Source organism: Pezoporus flaviventris, unplaced genomic scaffold, assembly GCF_033815535.1.
Source record: "Pezoporus flaviventris isolate CSIRO_AGI_PZ_B2104156 unplaced genomic scaffold, CSIRO_AGI_Pfla_v1 ptg000002l, whole genome shotgun sequence".
Taxonomy (NCBI): domain Eukaryota; kingdom Metazoa; phylum Chordata; class Aves; order Psittaciformes; family Psittacidae; genus Pezoporus; species Pezoporus flaviventris.
This window is the reverse complement of record NW_026892550.1, coordinates 6,932,653-6,957,177: the sequence shown is the minus strand read 5'-3', so window position 1 is coordinate 6,957,177 and position 24,525 is coordinate 6,932,653. Positions and strand designations below refer to the sequence as shown.

At 38.6% G+C, this 24,525-nt stretch overlaps 1 protein-coding gene across 2 annotated transcripts in view; it reads right to left on the bottom strand.

The window, feature by feature from the left end:
• Positions 1-24,525, bottom strand: part of DOK7 (docking protein 7) — a 64,157-nt gene that overhangs the window by 25,336 nt on the left and 14,296 nt on the right. For both annotated transcript variants that reach the window (XM_061467982.1, XM_061467984.1), the window contains exons 6-7: positions 17,830-17,937; positions 14,237-15,111 (exon numbers count right to left, since the gene is read on the bottom strand). In XM_061467982.1, coding sequence (XP_061323966.1) covers positions 14,237-15,111; positions 17,830-17,937 — 983 coding nt within the window. The remainder of the gene's footprint in view (positions 1-14,236; positions 15,112-17,829; positions 17,938-24,525) is intronic.

Sequence of the window (24,525 nt, the reverse complement as noted above, 5' to 3'; positions counted from 1 at the left end):
ACTGTCACCTTCATCAAACACAGATTTGGAGGTTGTCTTACTTTTTTTTTGGTGAATTTAATGAATTTCACGCTGTGTTTCTCATGATTCTTCAAAAAAACTGGTCTGATGGTTTCAGGTCACGCAAAATTACTGAATGCTCCTGTGAATTTGAGAGTCTGTCCTACTTAACCACAGGTGAAAATCAGAGCGCTGGTTTCTATACAGGTAGCACTTCATCATTTCAAGAAGTTTTTGTAAGGACAGATACAGTGACAAGCTGCAGAGAGAGATAATGCAGTAGCAAACCCTCTAAGTAGATCTGTATAAGCAACTCAAATGAAAAGGGGGACACTAATGATAATATCATCTAAGCTTCCTGACAGACCTCACAGCGCAAAGACACTGGAACATGATCAGAACACATTTCACTCCCAGTTCATAATACAGGAGGGCTTTTATAGCAGCAGCCAGGACTAGGCTGAGGAATTCAGCCAGCCAGAAGAAATGGCTATGCCAGACATAGCAAATTGCCTCCAAGACCAATTTTAATTCAATTTATTAGATAAACATGGACAGAATCATGCAAGAGTTAGCAGGCAGGAACTAAAAACAATTCTTCACGGAAAATAAAAACACCATATGCAAATGTCATAGGGTATATTCGTCAAACTTGACAATTGGGGCACAGCATCTCCTGGTTTCAGAACACAGAATGCTGAACAAATACAACTATGAATTGACGCTAGATATATAATAAAATGCATTAAGATCAGCCTCTGCTGTTTCATCTTTCACTAGATCACAATCCAGTCATCTCATAACAATCATTCTGCCATTCAGGACATGAAAGACTCTTTATGCAATTGCCATTATACTAAACCATCAAAAACACTCAGCTCAGAAATGATAACTTCTTTTTCTCCATTGTGACGTCTGAGATGCAAGGCAGATAACCCTGCTATAATCTAAAGTTCAGCATATCATATATTCTTAGGGCCAAAATAAAGATGGCTAATTCTTCCAGGTATTAAGAATCAGGTACATTGTTCCCTCTTACTCCTCAGCTGAGCTGTCATAATTTACAGTAGTGGAAGATATATTCTGAAATTTTATTAAAAGGAACAATTTTTAATTTAAGCATGACACCCATCAAATTTTCTGATTTAAGATTTTGTTGTCAACTTTTTAGAGATGTTTTCATAGCAACATTACATTCCCTGTCCTTTTAGTTAAACCCCTTCTCCTAAGGTATATATAGAAACTCCTGCTGTAATGCTTAAGCAAAAGAGTTCAAACACACATTTGTCCTGACTGTTGAAGGTTCAACAGTGCGCCCACAGCATTGTTTAACCATCCTAGGATTCTGTGATTCACGTTTTCACAGGTGCACACGAGAGCTGCTTTTCAGAATGCAGCTGACTAATAGTATGTACAGTAGCTTTAGCCATGCAAAAAGATGGATGTGTTTCTTTTTACCAGACAGAGATGCTTATGAACAGTAAAAATCAACATTAACTATAATAGGTTATATATTTGTATTCTTACAGAAAGATAGTAAAGCTGCAGGCATCTATGGCAACAGCTGCATTTTAACATGAAGACTATTTTTAACTGAAATCAGTTCTGATAATTGGAACAAAAACATCTTTCCAATTTACTCAAAAAAATCTTTTCCTTTCTTTCTTCCTTTTTTAATAGAGACTGGCACTTCTAACTTCCTACTGAGCGATGGAAAAAAAAGCAATGTACACAAAGTCAAAGAGGCTTCAATTCCATGTATTCTGGCTTATATTTCATATATTCCAGTTTCCAACAGGGGGTAGCATTACACTTCTACAAGAACATTTGATATTTAAAATACACTCAGTTTCCCCGCATTTGCCAGTCTGAGCTTCTTTGTACAACAGATCTGCTAATTTCCACTCATTCTGCACCAAGAAAAAACCACTGAAGGAAGAAACTCCAGCAAAACTACCATACTATTGGAAATAAGGCTCAGAAGGGGTCCAAACAGGTATGAGCATCCCAGACTTGATTCTACCATAAGGCTAACAAGCACTGTGGTGTTTTCATCTCATTCTTCTTGCTCGGTATATAGAGGAAACAGCATGTAGACTGAATGCAACACCTCACATGATCCATTTCTATTTTAAAGTTCACAAGACTAACTGTGCCACCACTGAGCATCTCAGTACTGCAGAAATACCTGTGAAATTAGGAGGGCTTTACACATGGGAAGTGTTTTTCTACATTCTCTTAGAACCGTGCATCCCAGTAGACAGGAGTTCTGCTGCAGCAGGAGTCCTGTTTAGCATGAAGCTTGGAGAGACTAAATATAAATGAAAAGGACAATCATTAACAGAGACACGTACATACACATGTTCTCAAAGATATTAGGATAGCCTTCCTCTCCTGGTTAGCAAAGGAGCTATTTATGGCAAATTTACACCAGAAGAGATGTGTAAGACGAAAAGCCCAATAAACTTTTCATTTCTTGACACTGAGACATCCCTTCTCTGATGAGGAAAGGGGATGAGCTTTGACCAATGTGCATAAAAGATATTTTACAACTTTTCTATGAAAAATAGTTCTTATGCCACTGTACTGACAAGTACAAACATCACAGCTGTTCTTGTCAGAAAGCTTCTGATTAACAGAAAATTAATTACACCGATTATACAAAAGTGCATAAGGTATCCCTTTTACTCAAGTTTTCTGCCTGCAACAGGATTTAAAGTCCGAGTCATCTATTCAGGAAGAGAAGGGATTCTTTTCTTCAAATAGCTTAACTACAGCTGCAGTGACAAGCAGTAAATGGAGAATGGCTCAATTGTGAAAATATTTCAGAAGCTGGTAAAGTGAAATCTCAGCTGTTAGAGACAAATTAAACCTACCTCTACAGGTTCTTACAGATGGAGAAAGTTTATGCTAAGCCATTTTGAAACACTCACTTAGGGACTGCCCTCAGAAAAGTCTTTCCCTTCTTCTACTTCCCCCAAGGAACATTGTTCCACAGTGTGAGCTGAACTTCTGCTTGCACTAAAAATACACTTGGGCCTGTTTTGTAGCCAATGGAACTATGCCAATTTACATTAGACTAGTTATTTGATTCCTTCCTTCCAGCCCATTCCACATAAAGACATGAAGAAAAGGATCCTTGTTATAACCTGTGCATCCTGCTCCACACAGAGAGAACTAGAGTGGACTAAATTATGAGCCTATGATGAATAAAAATCAAAGCCTTGCGATATGATCTTCTCACTCACTTTCCTTCTTTTTCAACTTCACATTTACGGCTAAGGCTAGTCAACTTTTCCCAGAAAAAAATTATTAGCAAGATAATCAATGAGAATAAGTAGAAAGAAATGGGTGGAATGAGAAGGACAAATAAGGGAGAGAAAGCTCAAAATAGTAAAATTAAGACAAGTGTTTTCCTTTATCCCCAGCCCATCACCAAAATTATGGTTTGTCAAAGGTAATGAAACTATAATTAAACTGCACAGCTTAAAGGATACAGATACTTAACTATGCATGGGGGCTGCTCACAGGCTTCTCCTGTATCAGAGAGCACTGCTATATATTATTAGGTATAATTATTTCTGTAGTTTTCCAAAGCTTTCTATAGTCGTTATCTCCATAGCACATGTGTTCTGTTTGACTTTATGTCTTAAGGAATGAGATGAATTGGCAAAGTTCAACTGGAAACATCTTCCGTGTGCTACAGAGGATGCAAGTATACAGTTGCTAGCCTCGATATAGCCCACTTAGCACTTCTCTGTCCTTGTAGTAAACCAGAGCTGGAAAAGGTTTATATTTCCTTAATATTTTCCAGGCTCAGATTTCTTGTACATTCAAAATTGCTTCCAATCAGCATTGAATTAGCAGAGGATTCCACAGAATCCAGACTACTGCAGAGGATGTGGTTAGGGGAGAGGGAACACAGCCAGAGTTCATGCCCCACTGATTCCCAGCTGTTGAAGCAGTCATTTCAGTTGATTGGCAGCTGGCTGCTGCAGTTTATATTGCGAATAGCCCAATATCCTCATGTGACAAGACTCAGGAGCACAAAGTCAATTTTAAAGCCCCTTTTCCATCTACCCTTTGGACCTGTGTGGGATTGAGCTGCTCCAGAGAAAGTCTTGAGGACTGCTTTCTTTCATCTACGCTTTAGGAAAGGGAACATGGAAATATAGAAAAGATAACACCAAGGAAGAAAATAAAAGCAGAGCTTGTATGCGGTAAAGGTGCTTTACTGCAGCCTAGAATCTGTATGTAAGACTCTGGTATTCACCTGCTCCATCCTGGCTGTCATTTATCACATGGATCATGTTAACAGTTGCTTGTTTTAATCTTAACATTCCCATCCCACCCGAGGAAGCTGTCTTTTACAGAGTACACAATACAGAATACAATATACAGAAATTGTGAGTTGTTACAGATACATTGATGCATCAAACTTCATCAAAACCAGCTTTTGACCTACAAAAGAAAATTAAAAATTATTGCATCAAAATAATTTGCAAAACTGGATTTGATGCAGCGTACCTATTCATAAGGATTCAAGAAAAGAATACACGAAGAAAAAGTAATACAATTATGCTTTTCATTCTTCCTCTGCTGTTGTTACAACTTGGCTTGAATTTCAGTCATATCCTCAAGCATGTTCTTGAAATCTTGCTCCTTTCTAAAAGCTGAAGAATTGCTTAACCCTAAGGCTAATCCCCATGCTTAGAAAGAACAGATTTTCAACTGCCATGTCTTCAGTTGTAGACTTTCTGAATCCACTGAGTGCACAGGTTTTTGCATTAACAGCTTCTTTCCAGTAACTGCAGTTCTTGAAAGACACCATTGTTTGAGTTCAGCTTCATGCAAAAGAATTCTGTTGAAAGAACGTATTCGGTGCCATTGCTCTGTGATCTTTCATTAAATGGAAAATGGCTTTGAACTGGTTGTTAGGTTATAAAAATTAGTGATAAAATTCCAAGCATTCAAGAAAAAAAAAAAAAGAAATAGTAAAGCAGCTGCTCCATTCTGGCAGGTTGATTTTCTTCCTTAGTTCTCTTACTAATGTGTTCTTTTTCGGTCCACAGTTCACGCAAAAGACAAACAACATATTGTCTCTTACTGCAGTTTGGAAAACATCATGTTTACTATAATCTTCAGCACTTGCATAGAATTGTCCACACCCAAAGTACTGCAGAAACACCATCCCATCCATTCTGACAACAGCCTTAGGAAGTAAGCATTATAAAGACAGACATTATAAAACTGCTTAGGCTGAGGTAAGCTGATCAGAGCCACAATAATCAAGCCATAACTCAAAATTCCTAGATCAGTCCAAATTTTGAGCTTCTTACCTCTCTTTCACACCCTGGGATTCCCCCCTATTTGAAGTGAGACAGTGGCCAAACACCATCATCAGCACTTTGCAGATTCCCACCAGAAGTGAACAACTAGTTTTATAACACAGCACACAGGTTTGTAAAATGCATCCTGGCAGGGAAAGAACAGCAAATTTTAGTACAGATTCTTTCTCTGTTTCCTGAGGTCCAGAGCAATCAACCCCACTCTGGGACAGGGATCGAAATCTGTCTCTCAGATGTCAGAGATTCATCTTATTTTTTTTAACACACATGCAGCCCAATTCTCTTATGAATCAAACATTTTAATTATGCTGATTTCAGTGGCTTTTAAGAGTGCCAGAGGAAAGCCTACTAAGTCTGCAACAAGGCTTTTGCTGATCTCAGTCAGGCATTTTGGTGAGGACTGCACGACTGCATGAGAGGTAAATTTGGTGGTCCTGTCTATTACGTGGACTTTTAAAGAATTCCCCTTCTTCTATTTCTAGACAAGTCCCTAGCATTTCAGCAGAAGCTTCATAACTGTGCATAGTAGAGCAATACATAAAATCACACGGCAACTTTAAAACAGTTCATCCTGAAAACTGGCAGGCAGTTCTATACCAGAACAGAAATTCCACATTTTCTAAGTCTACAGCCCATGGGAAGTATTCATTCTGTTCTGAGCATTTAGATATTTTTAAGTGATTCATTCCTCAAACTGGTTTCAATGTATTTTTTTTGCTATTCAGTGGATTTGTTGCCACACTTGCAGTTTTCTTGCTAGCAAATGCCAAAACCGCATTACCCACATGGTGATGTTGTTATCATATTATTAAACTTCACTAAGCCAATATTTGGAAAAACTAGTTGCTGTTTATGAACGAAGTAATACAACCTGGTATAGGGTTGCACAGTTATATTAGAAACAGTAAGAATTTGCCTACATCACAACCTCTACACAATCAATACCTTAAGGAGCTAATCTTAGTACAAGTCCATGTGGGATATTATCAGCCAGACAGTATTTCCATAGATATCTTGAAGCAACAAATATATTGGGCATCTTGAATTGCCAAAAGTAATTCCACTCGCATATCTTACCATGGGTTGTGGACAAGTTTAAGCATTGTTTGTGTGATTGTGTTGGAACACATTTCATCCTTCTAATTTGCATTTTTCCAGTTTTAAGTGGCTCTGTCAAAAAGAGCTAGTGGGAAAGGCTGCATCCCTGCTGTGCACCCATTTTCAATCCTCTCATCTACTCACAGTGAGCTGCTGTCAACCCTCCAGACATCCCATCCGCATGATTGCTATCCTACTGACACTCGCCAATTCCTTCCGAGCCGCGCAATTACTCTGATATCAGTGACTGTTAATCAAAACAGAATATTTTCCACGTAGCCTTTAGTCCATCATAAAACTATAATGTTGGTAGACATGACAAACATTTTGCAGAAATGCAAGTCAAGGAACTGAGGATTTTTAAAATAGCTTTGCTCATGGTCTTGCGGAAGGAGATGGACCACAGGGGAATCAAACCTAGGAATTTTAATCCAGGGCTGGTGTTGGAATTATTTACTTCCTACTGAGTACTGCTCAATTAATTTGTGCTTTCCTAATGTCTTTTTGGGGCTTCTTTTTCTCCAGGTGAATTTTACTTTCTCCCTTCTAGAAAATGAAGGTAGAAAGTGCCTGATAACACTTTACAGGATTTTGTAGAATTTTTCCAGAAGGACGTGGATTTTTATATAGAAAAAGAAGACAAAGGCAGAAAAAAAAACAACAAACCCTTCCATTTTTCTATCTTGGCCATGTTTCAAGCAATCTGATGAGTCTCTTTACAACGGGATCAAAAATAAAAGCTTCACAAACCCTTCATTCCAAAAGGAGTAATTTTTTCCAGCTTTTATTGTCAGATTCCTCTTTCTTCAAAACATTTCTTTATCTCTCTTCTGAAAAGCTATTGCTTCCAAAGAAGAAGAAGTAGCCATCATTTGCAGCAATAATAAAAGCTATTATCAGGTTTGATTGTATTTAGGAGAGGAAGTAGATCTTCTCATTTGTTCATTCTAATGGGTATAGAAGGTCAATACCATGGTTTATCGGTATCTTCACTGGCTCTCTGGCACAAAAGCAATCCAGCAACACTTCTGCTTAGTACCGAAGAATGAATCCTACTGAGCTATGTTGGCTACATTCCCTCCTGCAGGAAAGATGCTCCCTTCTCTTGACATTTTTATCACTTCACTTACCAGTGCTTCTGTGGTAGGCAAATTTTTTCCCACTACAGACCATAGGCTGTTTCGTTTAGTGCCGGATCCCAAGAAGTGCTGAGAGCTTAATTCTTGTTATTCAGAATTCAGATTAGAATCCTTTATTCTTAGCAGAAATGCTGTGGGGATTCTTTCCCAGAGAGTATCATCAGTATTCTTTTTTAAGGTAAGAGGAAAGGCAGCTTCCCAGAAGGCCAAAAAGCAAGTCAGATCTGGCATGTCTTGTTTTTTACTGTGATATCTCAAATCCAAAGTCACAGCCAAAAGTGACCTCCTCCATGCAAGACTTTGGAAGAGCCAGATCAGTTATATGAGCCCTTACCAGCAACACCAAAATAAAAGGAAGCTAGGTCTCACTCACTTGACTGCTTGGGAGTGAAGCCTGTTGCCAACCATTATAGTATTGTACAAAGTAAGAGTGGCAAACTGAGAAGAAAACAAGATCTTCCTTCCCCTGTGAACTTCCAATAAGCAACATCTCAACACAGTGCATGAGCAGACCCAACAGCACCTTAGTAAGAGGATGGGAGCTAATTCTGTGATAGCCTTGGGATCATGGCCAAAACTACAAAAAGAAAGACAAAACAAAACAAGCTCTAAGCCTGACACTACACCCACCTGATTTATGCTCCTTTCCTCTGCCAGTTTCAACTGGAGAGCATACTGGTGCTCCAGTTTTTCATTTGTGCAGTGCTGTGCACTTTTGTTAGCACAACCAGCTCCAGAAATTACTGCATTTCATAGTCAAGGGCAGCGGCAATCATGGATTTTTTCTATTTCAGAAAAATGTTGTGGAGAAATTGGTGCTCCTAAAGATGCCTTTGAGGCTGTGAAAAGCCAAAAGAAGAACATTACTTTATCGTAAAAAATTTCAGAGCCTTTTACAATAACTGTAATGCAAGAAAAATGCGAGATTGCCAAATCATTTTCCAGCGCTGTCACCTCATTTAGTGGTGATACTGCTATGGAAGATGCACCTCACTGCAGGTTAATGTATCACAGTCAGGACTTAAAGAAAAACAATTGGAATTCAATCTTTAAAAAAGAGAGCAGAAACTCAAGTTTTCCAATTCATGCCAAAAGCCAGTAATATCCAGAATCAATGATCAAAGCATATGAGAGCCTCACAAACTGAGTCATTCAGGTCAATAATACCAACAACTGACTTTTAGATTCCTCTGAAGCACAAACTGTTCCTGTTACAGTTTTAACAGCATGTGTGTTACCTAACTGCCCAGAGCTCTGAGGTTAGAGCAGAAAAACAAGTAGAAACTATTCTGCAGCAGATGACAAATGCATCCTCTCAACTAAGGATTTAGATAGCCTGTAGCTTTTTTGAAGGTGGGAGGAAGCATAAAATGTTACAGCATCACGCATCAATACTGTAAAAAAGAAATCTTTGAAAAGAGATTTAAAAGGTGTGTAATTATGATAATCGTGTTCCTATACTTTCAGAGAAAGCAGGGAAATAAACATGCTATGAGATAAACACACAAAGCTTTCAGTCTCCTGGGGAAAGAAGTAATGTCTCAACAGAAAAAAGATAGCTACATTAAAGTGGTATGTAGCAATATATTGTGGTTTCTTTGGTATCTATTGTAATACTATACCAGAAAAGTACCTGATTAAAAGCTAAAAAAACCCAAACATTCCCAGTTACATGGATGTAACAATGTAGTTTGCAGCCTCAATTTCTTGAATGTCACTACACAAGTTTACACCTTATAGGACTTCTCCTTTACCACTTTCAAAAGCAGCATCTACAATGAAAGGAGACACACCATCTAAAGCCAGGGTTAAGGGTTTTGTACAGGATTTGGACGACCAAGGCTGTAGTCCCAACCAAGTTACAAGCTGTTCGCGACCCTGGTTATATCAGTCAGACAAGACCACAAAACAGACCTCAACGCAAGGTGTTCTTTAGAGTTCAAACCCCTTCTCTGCCTGAGGACACACCAGCTTTGCTCTCTAAGGCTCAGTCTCTACCTGGTCTACAGTGCACAGTGGAAACAGCTCGATCTACCCCGAGACTCTACCCCACTCACAAAAGGCTGCATGTGATTACGAAGCCCTGCAGTGACATGGTACTGCCCTGTTAAATAAAACGAGTAAAGTTCCTGCTCAAAGATCACAGTACACACATGCCTTCATTTAAAGTTGTAATGAAAAATAAAGCAGTTTCTACAGAACAGACTAAAAGAGGTAAATTCCCTATCAGCTGAAGAAAGCAACTCCCCATTAAACAGACATCTACATCCCCCCAAGGCAGGTACCAGATTTCCCTCTACTGTATAGGGAACAATTCTTAGCCACTCACCACTGCTACCTGTCAAAACCCTAACCGCTTTTGGGTATTCTGAGCATAACATTCCTGTATTTCTGCTTATACAGATACACTGGGAGATTCAAAATCTGAGACATACAGTTACTGTGCTAGCAGGAACTACACAAATACCTCAAGGGGGATTTGTGTCCATTGTCTCCAAGGAGGTTTTGGTATTTTTAAATCACCAACTAAAGCAGGTGGCTGAGTACAAACACAAGATTGATAATATTGATTGATGGAGTATTGCGTGCAGTTCTGGTGTCCTCAACATAAAAAGGACATGGAACTGTTGGAACAAGTCCAGAGAAGGGCCACAGGGATGATCAGGGGACTGGAGCACCTCCCATATGAAGATGGGCTGAGGAAGTTGGGGCTGTTCAGCCTGGAGAAGAGAAGGCTGCGTGGAGACCTCATAGCAGCCTTCCAGTATCTGAAGGGGGCCTATAGGGATGCTGGAGAGGGACTCTTCATTAGAGACTGCAGTGACAGGACAAGGGGTAAAGGGTTAAAACTTAAACAGGGGAAGTTTAGACTGGATATAAGGAGGAAATTCTTTCCTGTTAGGGTGGTGAGGCACTGGAATGGGTTGCCCAGGGAGGTTGTGAATGCTCCATCCCTGGCAGTGTTCAAGGCCAGGTTGGAGGAAGCCTTGGGTGATATGATTTAGCGCAAGGTGTCCCTGCCCACGGCAGGGGGGTTGGAACTAGATGATCTTAAGGTCCTTTCCAACCCTAACAATTCTATGATTCTATGATAACAGCCACACACAAACTGACTTTCTTTTCTCCTCTATCATGGCAAACTAACTACCAAAGCAATAATCAAGACTGTATTTCTACATACATAAGAACTCCCACTGGCATAAACAGGAGTTTAGGGTGAGCTAGACATATATAAAAGTCATTCCTCCTAATAAGCACATTTTGAGCTGTCAAGAGTGATTTGAGTATAACACTAAGTAGTGTGAAGAGACAGCCATAATCATTCCACATTAATTCTAATTGCAGGAAGATGAAGGTCAAGGGACAAAAAGCAAAGCAAAACTAAAAGCAGTATTTGTGAGATTGAAAAGGACAAAACCAGTTGGAAAATAATTTTATTTTTCAGACTTCTAAGAAAATTTACAAACAATGGTGGTGTAAAAAAAGCAGCCTATAAAAAAGGTTGACAGAATTTCTAAAACTATAGAATCAAATGAAGTTACAGAGCAACAAGCGTACAGTGAATTTCTATTCATCAAAATAGTATTAGATAAGTAGTTGAAAATGCAAGAAGTCTAATAATAAATCTCTACAGCTTACTCAGAATTCCCATAACAATCCAACATTCTGAGTTTAAAATATACTTACAAAACACAATGATTTCATCTCTCCATTCATCTATAGCACTGAAATTGCCTAGGAAAAAATTACATAGGAAAGGCACACCTTGTTTAGTTAGTAAAGAAGGACATTTTGAGCACTCTACAATAACATACAACAGAAAGCAAAACACCCTGCATGCCTGCGAAATACAATATAGAAATAATATAAATAATATTTAGTGACTTTCTGTATGCTGGTTCTATTCTTTATCCAGAGTGAAAAAGAAAGGCTTCCTTGCCCTATTTTCTGTTTGAACCTTGGCACTTTCTCAGGGTATGCTCTACCTATGTTCATCCTCACTCTTATAAGCGAGCGGATGGTTCTTAACCAAATCCATCCCAATCACAAATGCCACCATGCCTCGCACATATGCAAGTCTTCATCCTGCAACCTGCCTCCAACTCTTCACATGCTGAGCTCCAACACACACAGACAACGTGCCCAAATCTAACCTTAATTTGCCAAAGTTTACATACAGGGCAAAAAACAAACCAATGTTTATATCTTTTACTACTGCCACAGACTTTCCTCAACTCAGGGAACTCACTTTAAATAGCAGGCATTTAAAAACCATCAACACAATTTAATTAACAGCTTAGCTTGAAATTGCAAAGGAGCTCCAAACACTAAAGCCTTCCGAACATGAATTTGAATAAACGTAAGAAAACGGAGCCTTCATTAATCCATAAATCAACTCCTCCTGGCCCTAACTACGTCTTAAACATATTATGCTCAGAGCAGAAGGAATAAGAATTGTTTTTTAGTTACAGCATATGGATTTGCGCTTACACTGTATTCAACATGAGAAGAGCTAAAGACCGTGTCCATTAAATACTACTAAAATAACACTTCTTGAGAATTAAGAATCCAGGACAATGTATCCAAAGTTTATTTTTTCCTTTCAAAAGTAAAAACAAGCCCCTGAATGACTGTATTTAATCAGACTTCTTTCCCAACTGCTTACAAATGGGTAGGAAAAAAAAAAAAGCAGCAGCAGATGTGCATATCTCATGCTAAAACAAGAGTTAGTAAGAGGGTTACACGAAATTTGTTTAAATATTGGCAATTCCTGAAATTCTTGCCAACTGATACTGTTGGGGCAACTAGAAACACCATGAAACATGACAGCACTATGCAATGAAAGATCTGGGTGTGTATGTTTTTAGGGTCAACAGTCAGCTAAAGAAATGGCATAATTTAGCCTTCAATGGCTTTGAAGATATACAATGGAATACTCACTTCCAGCTTCCTGTCTGCCACAGATATCAGGGTAAACTCTGATAAGTTCATGTCTAAACTGACAATTCAGATCACTCAGACACATTTAGACTATGTGAGCTAATTGTACCTTTACTAATTCTTTCCTTGCTGCCTATAACAAAGCCATCTTGGAGCTTCCTGATCCCAGAGCAGAGCCTTTCCAGGAATCAGCCTCGTGCATTTTTCTCACCTTCTCTCTAATTACAGGCAGCAGAGACAGGAAGCTATCAGTAGATACACTGCTGTGCATCCCTCTGCCTGCACTGCACAGAGAGCAGAAATGGGAAGCTGAATTAGGCTAGAGGGCTAGTGAGGGACTTTGGTGCAGATGGCTGGCAAGGATGATCTTAGAAAGGAACTGATCATCCTAATGACCAGTGTAGCAAAACCTTATAAAGCCTCTCACACAGGTATGAAGGCAGTCAATACAAATGCATGAAACACTGCATTAGAAGAAAATAATCCCTCAAGTTTATAAGCTTTTTTTTTCATAAGTTACTATATACTTAAGCCTTTTTCATCGATTTATGTAATCTCACATGCTCAACTAAGATGTATGCACTTCAATGGCAGTATTTAATTGCTCAAGCAAAAGTCTCTCTTACTGAATCCCGGTTTCACCCATTGTATAATTTAAGCATTCCCTCTAACCTTCCCAGCCTTTCAACAGCTCACCAACACAAGCAGCTTTGCTGCCTTCTGGTTTAGCAAATACATTCAGAAAAAAAAGTCTTCTCTAGAATGGGTAAAAACAGATACTTTTTTTTCCATGCAATGCATAATTAATGTATGAAAATTACTGCCATAAAAAGCCAAGAGTTTAGCAAGGTTCAAAAATAATTCATGAGAATATCAAAGTCATAGTAACAGATACCAGCAAATGTGTTTAGAAAGGCGTATGAATCTCAGTACTTTAGTGTTTAAGTTGTTATGTGACTGGTGATCAGAAATAGTATTTCCTGCAAATATACTACACTAGTAGTAGACCACTAATGAGTTTTTGTATCCTCCTCTAAAGTATCTGTCACTGTCCAGTTATAATACTGGATTAGTTGATCGGCTATGGATTGCCATGCTGACTTGACAATCTCCTCTTTCCCCAGAGAGAAGCTTCACTAATCTGGCTTTTCATGCAAGACATGCTTAAAGTACAATGATAAAGAAAACAGAAACATCAATAATATAAAAATATGCACTGTGGTCACCTTAAGAGCAGCACATAGAATCATAGAATCACAGAATAGTTAGGGTTGGAAAAGACCTTAAGATCATCTAGTTCCAACCCCCTATTTGACCTCCCTTCTTCTTTCTTTTGAAATACCAGCAGCAATGCAGATCAATGTCCTTCATGCTATATTACTATTATATGACAAATTCTACCCTCTCAGTGCCTGTAAAGCTTCTATCTCTGTCACCATAAGCCATCTTCGTAAACCCAAAGCCAAAACTGGCCAATTTAAAAGCAATGACTGATGGCCTATACTGTTCAGTGTTTTCTGGATCAGGCACAGATTTTGAGGAAACCATGTGCTAAGCCTCTCAACTTGAGCATAAACAACACAGAAGTTATTAACCGTTCAAATTATAAAGGAAGCAATAGTACTTATGACCTGTAACTTAAGTCACTTTAAATTAATCATGCTATATTAAGTAAGGCTCATTGGCATCTGCTCAGTGTTACGTATTTACCTTTAGTCCACCACAGATTGGACAAGCTGAAAAAAGAGCTCTTGTCATCCCGAGGTGGGGGCTACATGTGTCACAGGGGTCAGCTGAGGGCCCACCAGGAGGTGACAGCTCACTGCTTTTGGAGTCTGACACCTGGCCTTGTGATTTTGTGTCTGACCACCTCGAGACAAAATCCACATAGGTCTCATCACTCAAGTCCTTGCTGCTTTCCGCCAGTAAGGATGGAGGCCTCCTTCTGTCCTGGCTGTGCTCAGATATCCTCCGTGCTTCCAAGTGTGATAGTAGCAGTTTTGGGTCACTAGCACCTTGAGACAACAGAGCCTGGTCCTTGGATGGCGTGGAATCCGCACTTTTCGGTTGTACATCTTTGGAAGCTGCCTGCAACAAACTCCTGGGTATATCATAAATGTGTCTGAGAGAGCTGGGAACCTGATACTCCGACCCTGCACCTCTCTGGGGCTCACTGTGAGGACAAGTACATAAACTCTGATCCGAAGGAAAGTTCAAAGGCAAGCTTAGCAATGATCCAAACTCATCACCATGGCAAATGTCCAAGCTCCCAGCATAGGAGGAGAAGCTTCCAGAATAAGAAGAGTGACTACCAGTAGCTATCCCACTGTCAGAAGAACTCTGGCGACCTATTTCCTGTAGCTGTCTGGATCGGAGGGGCTTTGGAGGTGGTTTAGTGGTGCCACGTGCCCCTTCTGGAAGGGTCTTTTCTTCCCCAAGATGAATGCCCTTTGCAGCTGCCAGTCCATGGCTCTCTTGAGAAGTGCTGGCTGAAGACTGCTCAGGCCAAATTGTCAGCCTGCTCCCAACACTGACATCCGAGTGGCTGGTATCTGAAGATGAGCTTGACAGACTTCTCTCATCTCCTAGAAAAGCAGAACACATCAATCTCACGTTAAAACACAATCAGCAGATTGAAGCATTGAAAGCATTAACAAACAGCAAAGGACCCTGAGATTCCATCTGCTTTTTGTGAGTGGAACGTCTGTCAGAAAGACACAGTTCCTGCAATAATTTCTATCCCCAAAGGAAAAATAAAATGCAATAGTATGTAATCTTGCCATAGACCTACCACATTGTGGAATATAATGCATTCAGGGTTAAATTTTGAGCTTTTAAGCACAAAGTTCTCCCTTTTCAACCGTATTTTGTTTCTGGATAGTTAATTGTTTTTATTTTAGATACTCCTATCTTAAATCACAGGGAATAGTCACAAAGTCCCATGCTCAGAATAGCTGAGGGTGCTCTGAAGAAAACCTTGTTACTGTAATTCAAATCCATATGAGACATTTCCATGCTTATATTTGAGCTGTACCAACCAATTTATTATCTCATTTGTATGTTGTTTTCTCTATTTAAATCTTATCTGAATGACAAAGTGAATGTTAGAGACCCAAAGATAAAATCAAACTTAAGACTGTCCTATTCTCTACTCTGAGCTCTCCTGCACTGTACTTCTCCATAATATCCATACCAAAACATAACTACACATCACTGTAATGAACAAAAATGAAAATACTACTATTATTTTTATTTTTACATACAAAAGGATGGCCCATGAGGCGTTTGTGCATATATTGCAAGGTTTTGTTTTTTTTTCTCACTGGTATTTGCAAGGAGGGCACTTCTACAGGTAACTGTTGCTACCCAAGACAGACTGTGAAAGAAAAGAGTTAAACATTCACATGAAAGGTCCTTAGGACAAAAGCCAAACATGCAGAAACAAACAAAACCCCACCTTCTATTAACAACAGACGCAGTCAACAATGTTATTTCCTTCCTTCTTAAACCTTCCTTCTTTGTGTAAACAAGGGCTGACAGAAGGATCGTTTTGTAGGTACTAATTCTAATTCATTTTGTTAATTTTGAACCTTGGGCAGTAAGTTGCCAGATGGAGTAGAAAGGAAGTTTCCATTACAAACTGTGACCTGAGCTCCTGGAGTTACTAGGCTATTTCGACTCTCGGTTGTTGAGGGAAAAGTTTAGAACAATTCTTCTGCTCTTCAGAGAGTAATTCTTGATATACACTGTTACACAATAGCAATGTTTATGCCATAAAATCTAATTCTTTCTTTTCCCCCAGTGCCCATTTGATGACACTGGTTTGTGACCCCTGTGTGAATGCAGCTTCTGAGATTAAATCATACAGCTCTCTAAAGAGAAGGTACAAGTTACAAAAAATATTAGTGTAGGTCTCAGCGACATGCCCAGAAGAAGAAATATAATTGTTAAATTAAAGGTATTTTGCTTACAAAACCATCTCTTTTCATTTAAAAAATAAGACTATTGAATTTATTTGATCTCACTTCTCTTAGAAAAATACTTTAGGCACTTTAGGGCTCTGGAAGGGATGCTCTCCCACAGTCTTGAAGAAAATGCTCTAATTCTGTAGAGCTAGATGTTATCCAAGACAGCGGCAGAACCTTTGTCTTCAGATTCGGGCAAATGTTTTCCTACCAATCCTACAGGGACAGTCTTGGTGTTATGATATATCCCACAAACACAACTGTTTAATTTTCCTATGACAAACTCAAAGACCAGAATATGAAAAACTTGAGGATCCTCTTTCTCTGAGGATTATAACATTCTTAGGAGAATGTATTTGAAATTGGGCCATGTTTTCTAACCAGAATGACTGAATTTAAAAAAAAAAAACAACACAAACAAACAAACAAAAAAACACAAAAAAAAACACCAAACAAAACAAAAACCAAAGAAACCAAAGAAACAGCCAAACAAACAGAACCAACCAACCAGCCAAACATACTTCTCTATCAAGTCTCATTTGTTTTCCATTAATCGAGTCAAGTCTAGTAGTTATGTGCTAAGCAAGAAAAACCTCAGGAAGTCTCAGTGTAATTTAGTCACAAACCACATTATACAGCAGGGTCAAGACTAAAGTAGCCATGGATGTGTATAGAGGCACATAAGTAAGCGCCTGAGGATCTTTCCAGGGCTGTTTTCATGTTCATAGGCTTTAGAGTCAAGAGCAAGGCAGATGCTTTGAGGATCTCACTTCTGCTTTAAACAATTCGAATAGCAGTTCAGGGCATATGCCCTTTTACCAATTCTACGTTGATGCATAAATCACTCCAGAAGGAACGTGCACAGACAGCACCACAAAGAGCCAGAATAGTAGCACTTCTAGCCACAGCACAGGAGTCCTAGGTTTCACAACAAAATCTGCTGTAAGCCTGATGTTTGAACTACACAAGTTAGCCCATCTCACAAGATGGAGTGAGTCCAGTACTTAAGCAGGTATCAAACTTGACACAGACAGTTCTTTGAAAGCTACACATGCAAAAATTCAGTAAGATTCAGCAAACTAATGGATTTTCCTGTTTTAATAACATTTGATCTGAAACTCTGCTCAGTTGAAAAACTCCAATCTACATCAGTGGACTTCAGACAATTCTGTTAAAGAACTACCTCACAAGCAACATCAGCCAAATCAAATATCTTGACCATTTTCTATTATTTTTCTTTTAAGCTCAGCTTTTTATAATTATATACACATGGTCATTTCTAAAACCTGGGGAGGAAGGAATACCATTTATTTTTATTCAATTAAAGATATTGCTTACCTCCACTGCCCTGGCGACTTGTATGGGACAGCAAGCTCAAGCGCTTTTCTAATTGCAAAGCTTCATGAGCCAATCTTTCTTCTGAATAGGCTGGATTTGGACTTGGATCTTTAAAAAGAAATAGAAAACAAGTAAATAAAAGAGAAGAAACACAGAAAATATATAAAAAGAAGGAAAGAAAAAAAGAAGACTTATGTTGGATAAGAATGTTAGCTATTCTTATGTTCTCATGTTTGATCTCCTACCAGAGGAAGGGAAAATGCCAATTGGAAAATGTATGAGACAATCTGCTTTCAAGCACATCCTGGAGAAATCCTACATAATAAGTTATAATTTTAAGTATCAAAAACAGTTTCAGAGGTTATGCCCAATGTCTGTAAGAGTTAACACCAGCGACAGAACCCTGAAGAGCACAGCACCAAAGGCAATAGCTACAGAGAAAATTAGCATCCAGAAGGTCTAAAAGAGTTGAAAACTAGTATGTGACCTGTAAAATGTGTCCTGACTTCACTGAACTCCTTGGGAATTTTATCATCAAGAAAGACCAAACTTTTCATCCCACAGATTTGTAAATCTACATCATAAACTCAAGTCATAGCGATTAAACCATCTGATACCTTCCAATCCAGATCACTTATTTACAATGACATTGCTTTCAAGTTTGATGTTCAGGTCATTAAGTTCAGAAGTCAGAGATGAAATAAATAGCCTGGTGGCTCTCTGTCTTCATGTTGAATATAAAAAAAACACTCTTAAAACATACTATCCGGGATTTTCCCATAAATTTCAGTGAGTTTGCCATTCCAACTGAAACCACTGCAAAAGGCTCATTCTATTCTAATAGAAAGACCAAAAGTTAAACAGAATGTGGAAGAACTTCCACCAGTGAAACAGGCTAGTTTTCTCTAAACCATTTTGTTTCTAGCCAGGCACAACGATAAAACCAGATGTTGGAAATAATAATAGCCATTATCCCAAGAGATTACAGATTTCTTCAAACAGCACTGGGAAGTGTGTCATGTAGATCAGTGGCAAAGGATATGGTCTGCTAACTTGTTCAGCATCAGGAGTTTCAGTAGCTCTTTTAATTACATACAGAAAGTAATTAATGACATAAAACAGGTCAGCTTCCTCACAACTGTTGTTGTATATCTGATCATCTGAATAGTAGTAGCATACCACAAAAACATTTAATTATTGAATCACATAAGAGGGGGAAAAAGGGAATAAAAAGGCTATACATTGCTGTGGTTGAGTTAGTAAGAAAAGAAACAGTTGAAATTACGAAAGAGAAAAAAAATCATTCCAGGTCTTTAAGTTTTAAAATACTTGGGTTTGAAGTTGTCAACACAGCAGTCAAATCAGCCTTACAGTCAGGGGAAGGAGCACTGTCAGGTGAGCTGAAGCTCCCTGGGAGTCCCTGAATTATTAACTACTTGAGAAACAAGCTGACACAACTCTGCTCCGTAACTGTATTTCACTTTCTGATCTGCCCTGGATAGGTCCAAGTGTGTCACAGGAACAGCAGTGACAATGCTGAACTTTCTTTCCCATGTAAAGGGGGTTTCCATCTTTAGCAGTCAGCAATCTGGGTAAGATGAGCAGGACGAGCCATACACACACAGAGTCCTCCTATAACAGCATATGTTGGAAATCAAAGATGGTCTAACAGGGACAAGGCAACAATACATGTGACAAACACAGTCTGTGACCTCTGTGTGTCCCAGCTCAAACAGTGATTGATTTCAGTGTCTGACACCTTCCAAAATTAAAGAACAGAAAAGAGGACTGTTTGATATGGCTGAAGTTGTTAGATCTTCATTCTTATTTCCATTGCAATACAATTCATAATAAATATTGACTAGTTCAAACCTGTGTAACTTACTTAACTTACTTAACAAAACTGTATAAGCTTACTCAAACAAAACCACCAGTGTTTTCATATGGACCTTTGCAAAGAAAAATACATGACTTGGCCACCAGCACCTATGGTGCAACCCAGACAGGTCCATGCAAGGATCCTCTCAGTAGCATACGGCAGTACAGGCTGCTGCTTGAATCTATGTTTTAATATCCTCTTTTCCAGCTACTCTGCTGTATCAAGTTAAGTGCCTTTACGTCCAAAAAGGTTCAACAAAAATGTTCTATAAGCACTCTGAATAGAAAGGTGGCATAACAGATCAACAAATTAGTCTACCCAAGATGCAAGAGACACTAACCCTTCCCACAGCAAAACCTGTCACTAGGAAAGATCATTCCACTTTCCTCAGAATATGATTACTTGATAAATATGGATTTTAAAAACATTACTAGGGCACATACACAACTATTGGGTTTTTAGTAACTGATATCCATCTTACAGACAGCAAAATATATATCTAAAAAAAACCTTGTCAAACTACTGATCTTGCAAAAATAGCCTATAATAAAATACAAGATGAGAAGATAGGAGGGGAGTTGAAGCAAAACAGTAAGTTCGTATTTCACGTAATTGCTTCTAGAAGCCACATTCCCTATTAGCTACACAGGTACAGAACACAACACATTTCACCCAACAACATGTAACCTCTAGGCATACTGCCTGTCCAACAGGACTGATAATTTTTACAGTCAAACTTCTCTTTAAGGACTGTCTATGTATAAAAGGTGGATATAAAATTAGGTCCTTAGTTGTGTGCTGTGACCTATCATTTCCCAGTTTTGTGGAATATCGATTAGAAAAACCCTTTCTCAACAAATACTAGGAAATACCTACAGAAACAGTTTCAAAACCTGCCAAACACATATAGACTTTAAGTCTTAGGCAGATATTAAAAATAATTGTCCATCAGTCTTTCCAAAATCTTTGGTTTGCCCTGAACCTTCTCTGCTAATATGCAAGGCCCCTATATGGGCAACACACACAGTACTATTTCCCAGAAGCATCAGATCCTTATACAAGTATTTTTGGTTACAGACTACCGAGCACTAATCAGAAGGTTCTGACACAGGATCAGACTAAGAACTAAAGTCACAGGCAGCTACTTTTTAGAGACCAGTCCTTACTGGAGGGCACACAACCTAATACCTCCTGTCACATGTGGGTAAAAATATGGCCTAGAAGATGATAAAAGTAAGGAGGCTTTCAATGGTAAAGTTGGATTGGTTGGCATCATCCTATAACTTCTGCATGCACAATACAAAGCCTCTAAATAACTGCATAGTAATTTACTATATTACTAACTCAGGAAGATAGAAGCAGCATGACCGGCACTGAGACAGCTGTCCAAGGAAGTTCAGACAGCTTCTTCCTACACAACATCCTGCAGTAGCTCCAACTCCAAGAGCAATTAGTACCTTCATTTCCCAAACTATTAACAAATGTATCCTATAACGTGATTTACTCCCACGGAATTTAGGCAGTAAGATTCAGGTCTTTCAATTAAGGAAGTGTGTTATCATTTTCCAAAGAAAAATGGATCCCTTGCTATGAAAAACCATCTTTCATGTGAGGCATTCATTGAAATCTTAAGGATTTGCTGCTTTAGGGACAAAGGGGAAGGATTACATCAAATATGGCTGGACTTAAAATGCCTTTGATGGTGATTTTATTTTTATATTACGTTGGTGGATATTCATTATAGCCACATCAGCTGCTCATCGTGGGAGATTTTGGATACTTTGGTAACATACAAATAAAGTGTCACAGTAATTCAAAGCGCCAGGGTTGTTTAGTAAGCACCTGTCAGGAAAAAATGTGTTGTATCAAGTTAAGTCAGCAACTACCCAAGATATGCTTGATTACATGCATCTTAAAATGCAACATTGGTTAATTACATTAAACAAAGGTAGGTAAGTTAAGCTGAACATCTGTCCTTTCTTTCTATCTTTGTGACTGTAGGCACATTTGCAAATCAGACCTGAACCCTCACCGTCATGCTAACATCTCCACACCTTGTAAGATGGAGGAATAAAAAAGATGCCCTACAAGCTTGAGGAGGATTGACTTGGTACAGATACTGCAGAAGGCAGCCACAGAACTGTCTTGCAATGGCTAAAGGTGTATCAAGCTTCAACAAAAAGAAAGAGCATCAGGTAGATCCTCAGCAAGCAGCACTGCACACTCCAGTCAGTCACAAAGCATCCTGAAACAGCTTCCAGAATTAAGAGAGAGCATCCAGACTACCATGATTACACTCAGGGTCTTTCCAGCCTGCAGGACTAGACTGTCCCATGGCCTTAGATTTAGAGAACACTGCTCTACCCATTAATCAAAAATATCAGATTGCCTGTTGGATCTTTGCTGTGTTCATGTTTGGTGTTCAAGATGAATTTTGCTAGTGAAAAGGAGGAGTTCAACATACATCTGATACACAAACATTTGTCAGATAATACGCATGCAAATTCAGTGCAGATTGCAAACTACGCAATCAGTGTTCGTGACTATGTCAATACCTAGACTTCTGTCAAGACAAGAACATGAAATTCTCTGGTCTGGTTTCTAAATTTCTTCTCAAATGAAAAAGAGACTATGCAAGTAGCCAATATCTTCCAACTAGTAGCTGGGGAAAACAAGCCATCCAAACACATCCTGCCACTCATTGGAGTCCTTTATTTAAAACGCTACACTGCCTAAAAACATCTACGGATACCTACACTACATTTGCATTCCTACTCAATGCTATATGTCTTAAATTTGAGGCCTGACCATGCAGCCTTTAACAACCAAAAACCTCCAGCCTACTAACAGTGCTCCCAATGGGAGTACTTTGGTACAATTTGGCAGAATTAATGAACTCCCAAAATAAGTACCACACGGTAGTATATAGTAACATATCTAATGTTCTTTTCCTTCTCCATTTTATTTTAGATGTACAAATAATAGAAATCTTTTTATCATGAGAATATTCATAATCATTTTATACCACTCCCAAAAAGTCAGAGAATAATTCAGGTTGGAAGGGATGTCAGGAGTTCTCTAGTGTAAACCGTTGCTTAAAGCAGGTAAGCTATGAGAGATTAGACCAGGTTTTGATAGCTTTCAATAACCAGTCAAGTTTGAGTTCCACTGTACAGTATTTTCATTACATATTTGATACATTACCTAATAAAATACAGATAGTGTTCATACATCTATGTTACACCAAGTTTTACAGGAGTAAGTATATTTTTCATAACTACAATCCAGAAAAGATATGAATATTTTACTTGAGTAAACATTCCTTGCACTTGCAGTTTACAAACTCTTTTTGGATACTGTGCATTTTGCATTTGTTTAAAGAATCACTTTGGCAAGTAAAAGTAAGAAAACCGGTCATTTTTCAGTCTTCTTCAAACCTGTCTTGACCATTTCCTATTAATTTCATGCTAACACTTGAATATTTCAGCGCACCATTTAGCCATATGGTCGAGCTGTTTGTATATGAAGCCACTGGGTTCATTAATTACCCTTCTTCCAAAGACAGAGTAAGCAGATGTTGACTGCATAACCTCACTAGATTATAATTATGTTGTGTACATTGGTGTCCAAGAACACATCAATGTGACATTTTGTCACCACATTACATTATTTTCTCTGTACAGCTGCCTTTTGTGGGTTTTCTTCCTGTCTTGAAAATACCTAAGAGTTACTCAAGCATATTTCATGTTTATGTTGGAAAGGTACAGGCAACAGCAAGAAGCCAAATTCAAATAGCAAACTGTGGAGAGAAGGCCACTTCCTACGAAAGCTTTTGAATTACACAAAAGCAGAACACGGCATGCATAAAGCCCAGTTGAGGCTGTGTAGCATTCTGCTCTGCAGTAAGTTTGAATAACACTGAGTTTTGATCTAGTTACCAGAGGTGGGCAGATGATTAATCTATTTAATAACTAACCTTTTCAAAAGGTTAGGCAAATTTCAATACTCTTGCCAGATACAGTATGTAGCTGGTAGAGACCTGACCTTTTCAAGCAATACACTACATTCTGTGTAATAGCATACTTGGTAAGCAAAATTACTTCATGGATGATTCACTACTATTGTACACTTGCATATGCCTTAAACAGCTCCATGCAAGCTTCTGCATGGGATTAATAAATGAAGGAGAACTTAAAAAATACAAATCTTCTGTGAAGGGACATGTACATGGGGGTAACGACAAACTAGGGGAGACAAGGTAAAGATAGAAGGAAATGTAAGCTAGAGAGGTCAAAGTAGCTTGGAAAAAGGAGTCTGCAAGAATGTGAGCACAGTTCCCTACAGAATACTGCTCCTGCCAGTAAAACAAAGTGTTTCCTGTCAGGGAAGCAAAGTGAAATCAAGTGGCTGAGTCTATCTTCACCTCATTTTAGCAGCAAGTCCATCAAGCACAAAAGACAAAAGACTTCAGAAAAGAGGTTTTCCCTTACAAAAACCACCAAATAACTCCCAGGATATTCCAAATCCACTTTATGCACTCCAGTGAGGTCAAAGTTTGTAAAGAGGAAAGGGAATGTAGTATGTGGCTATGTATAACAACCCACAAATTCCAGAGTTGATAACCAAGATGTGAAAGCACAGTTATCTCTATGTGCCTCTTAAAAAAAGATTTTTCAAAGAAGATGCCATCTAAAATTAAAATTTTAAAAATAATAATAAAAGACAACAGAATAGTTACTTGCAAGCTTAATTTTTCTAGACAAATTTTTGTTAAATGACAAATTTAGGAGTTGTATATGTGTAATACACTTTCAGAT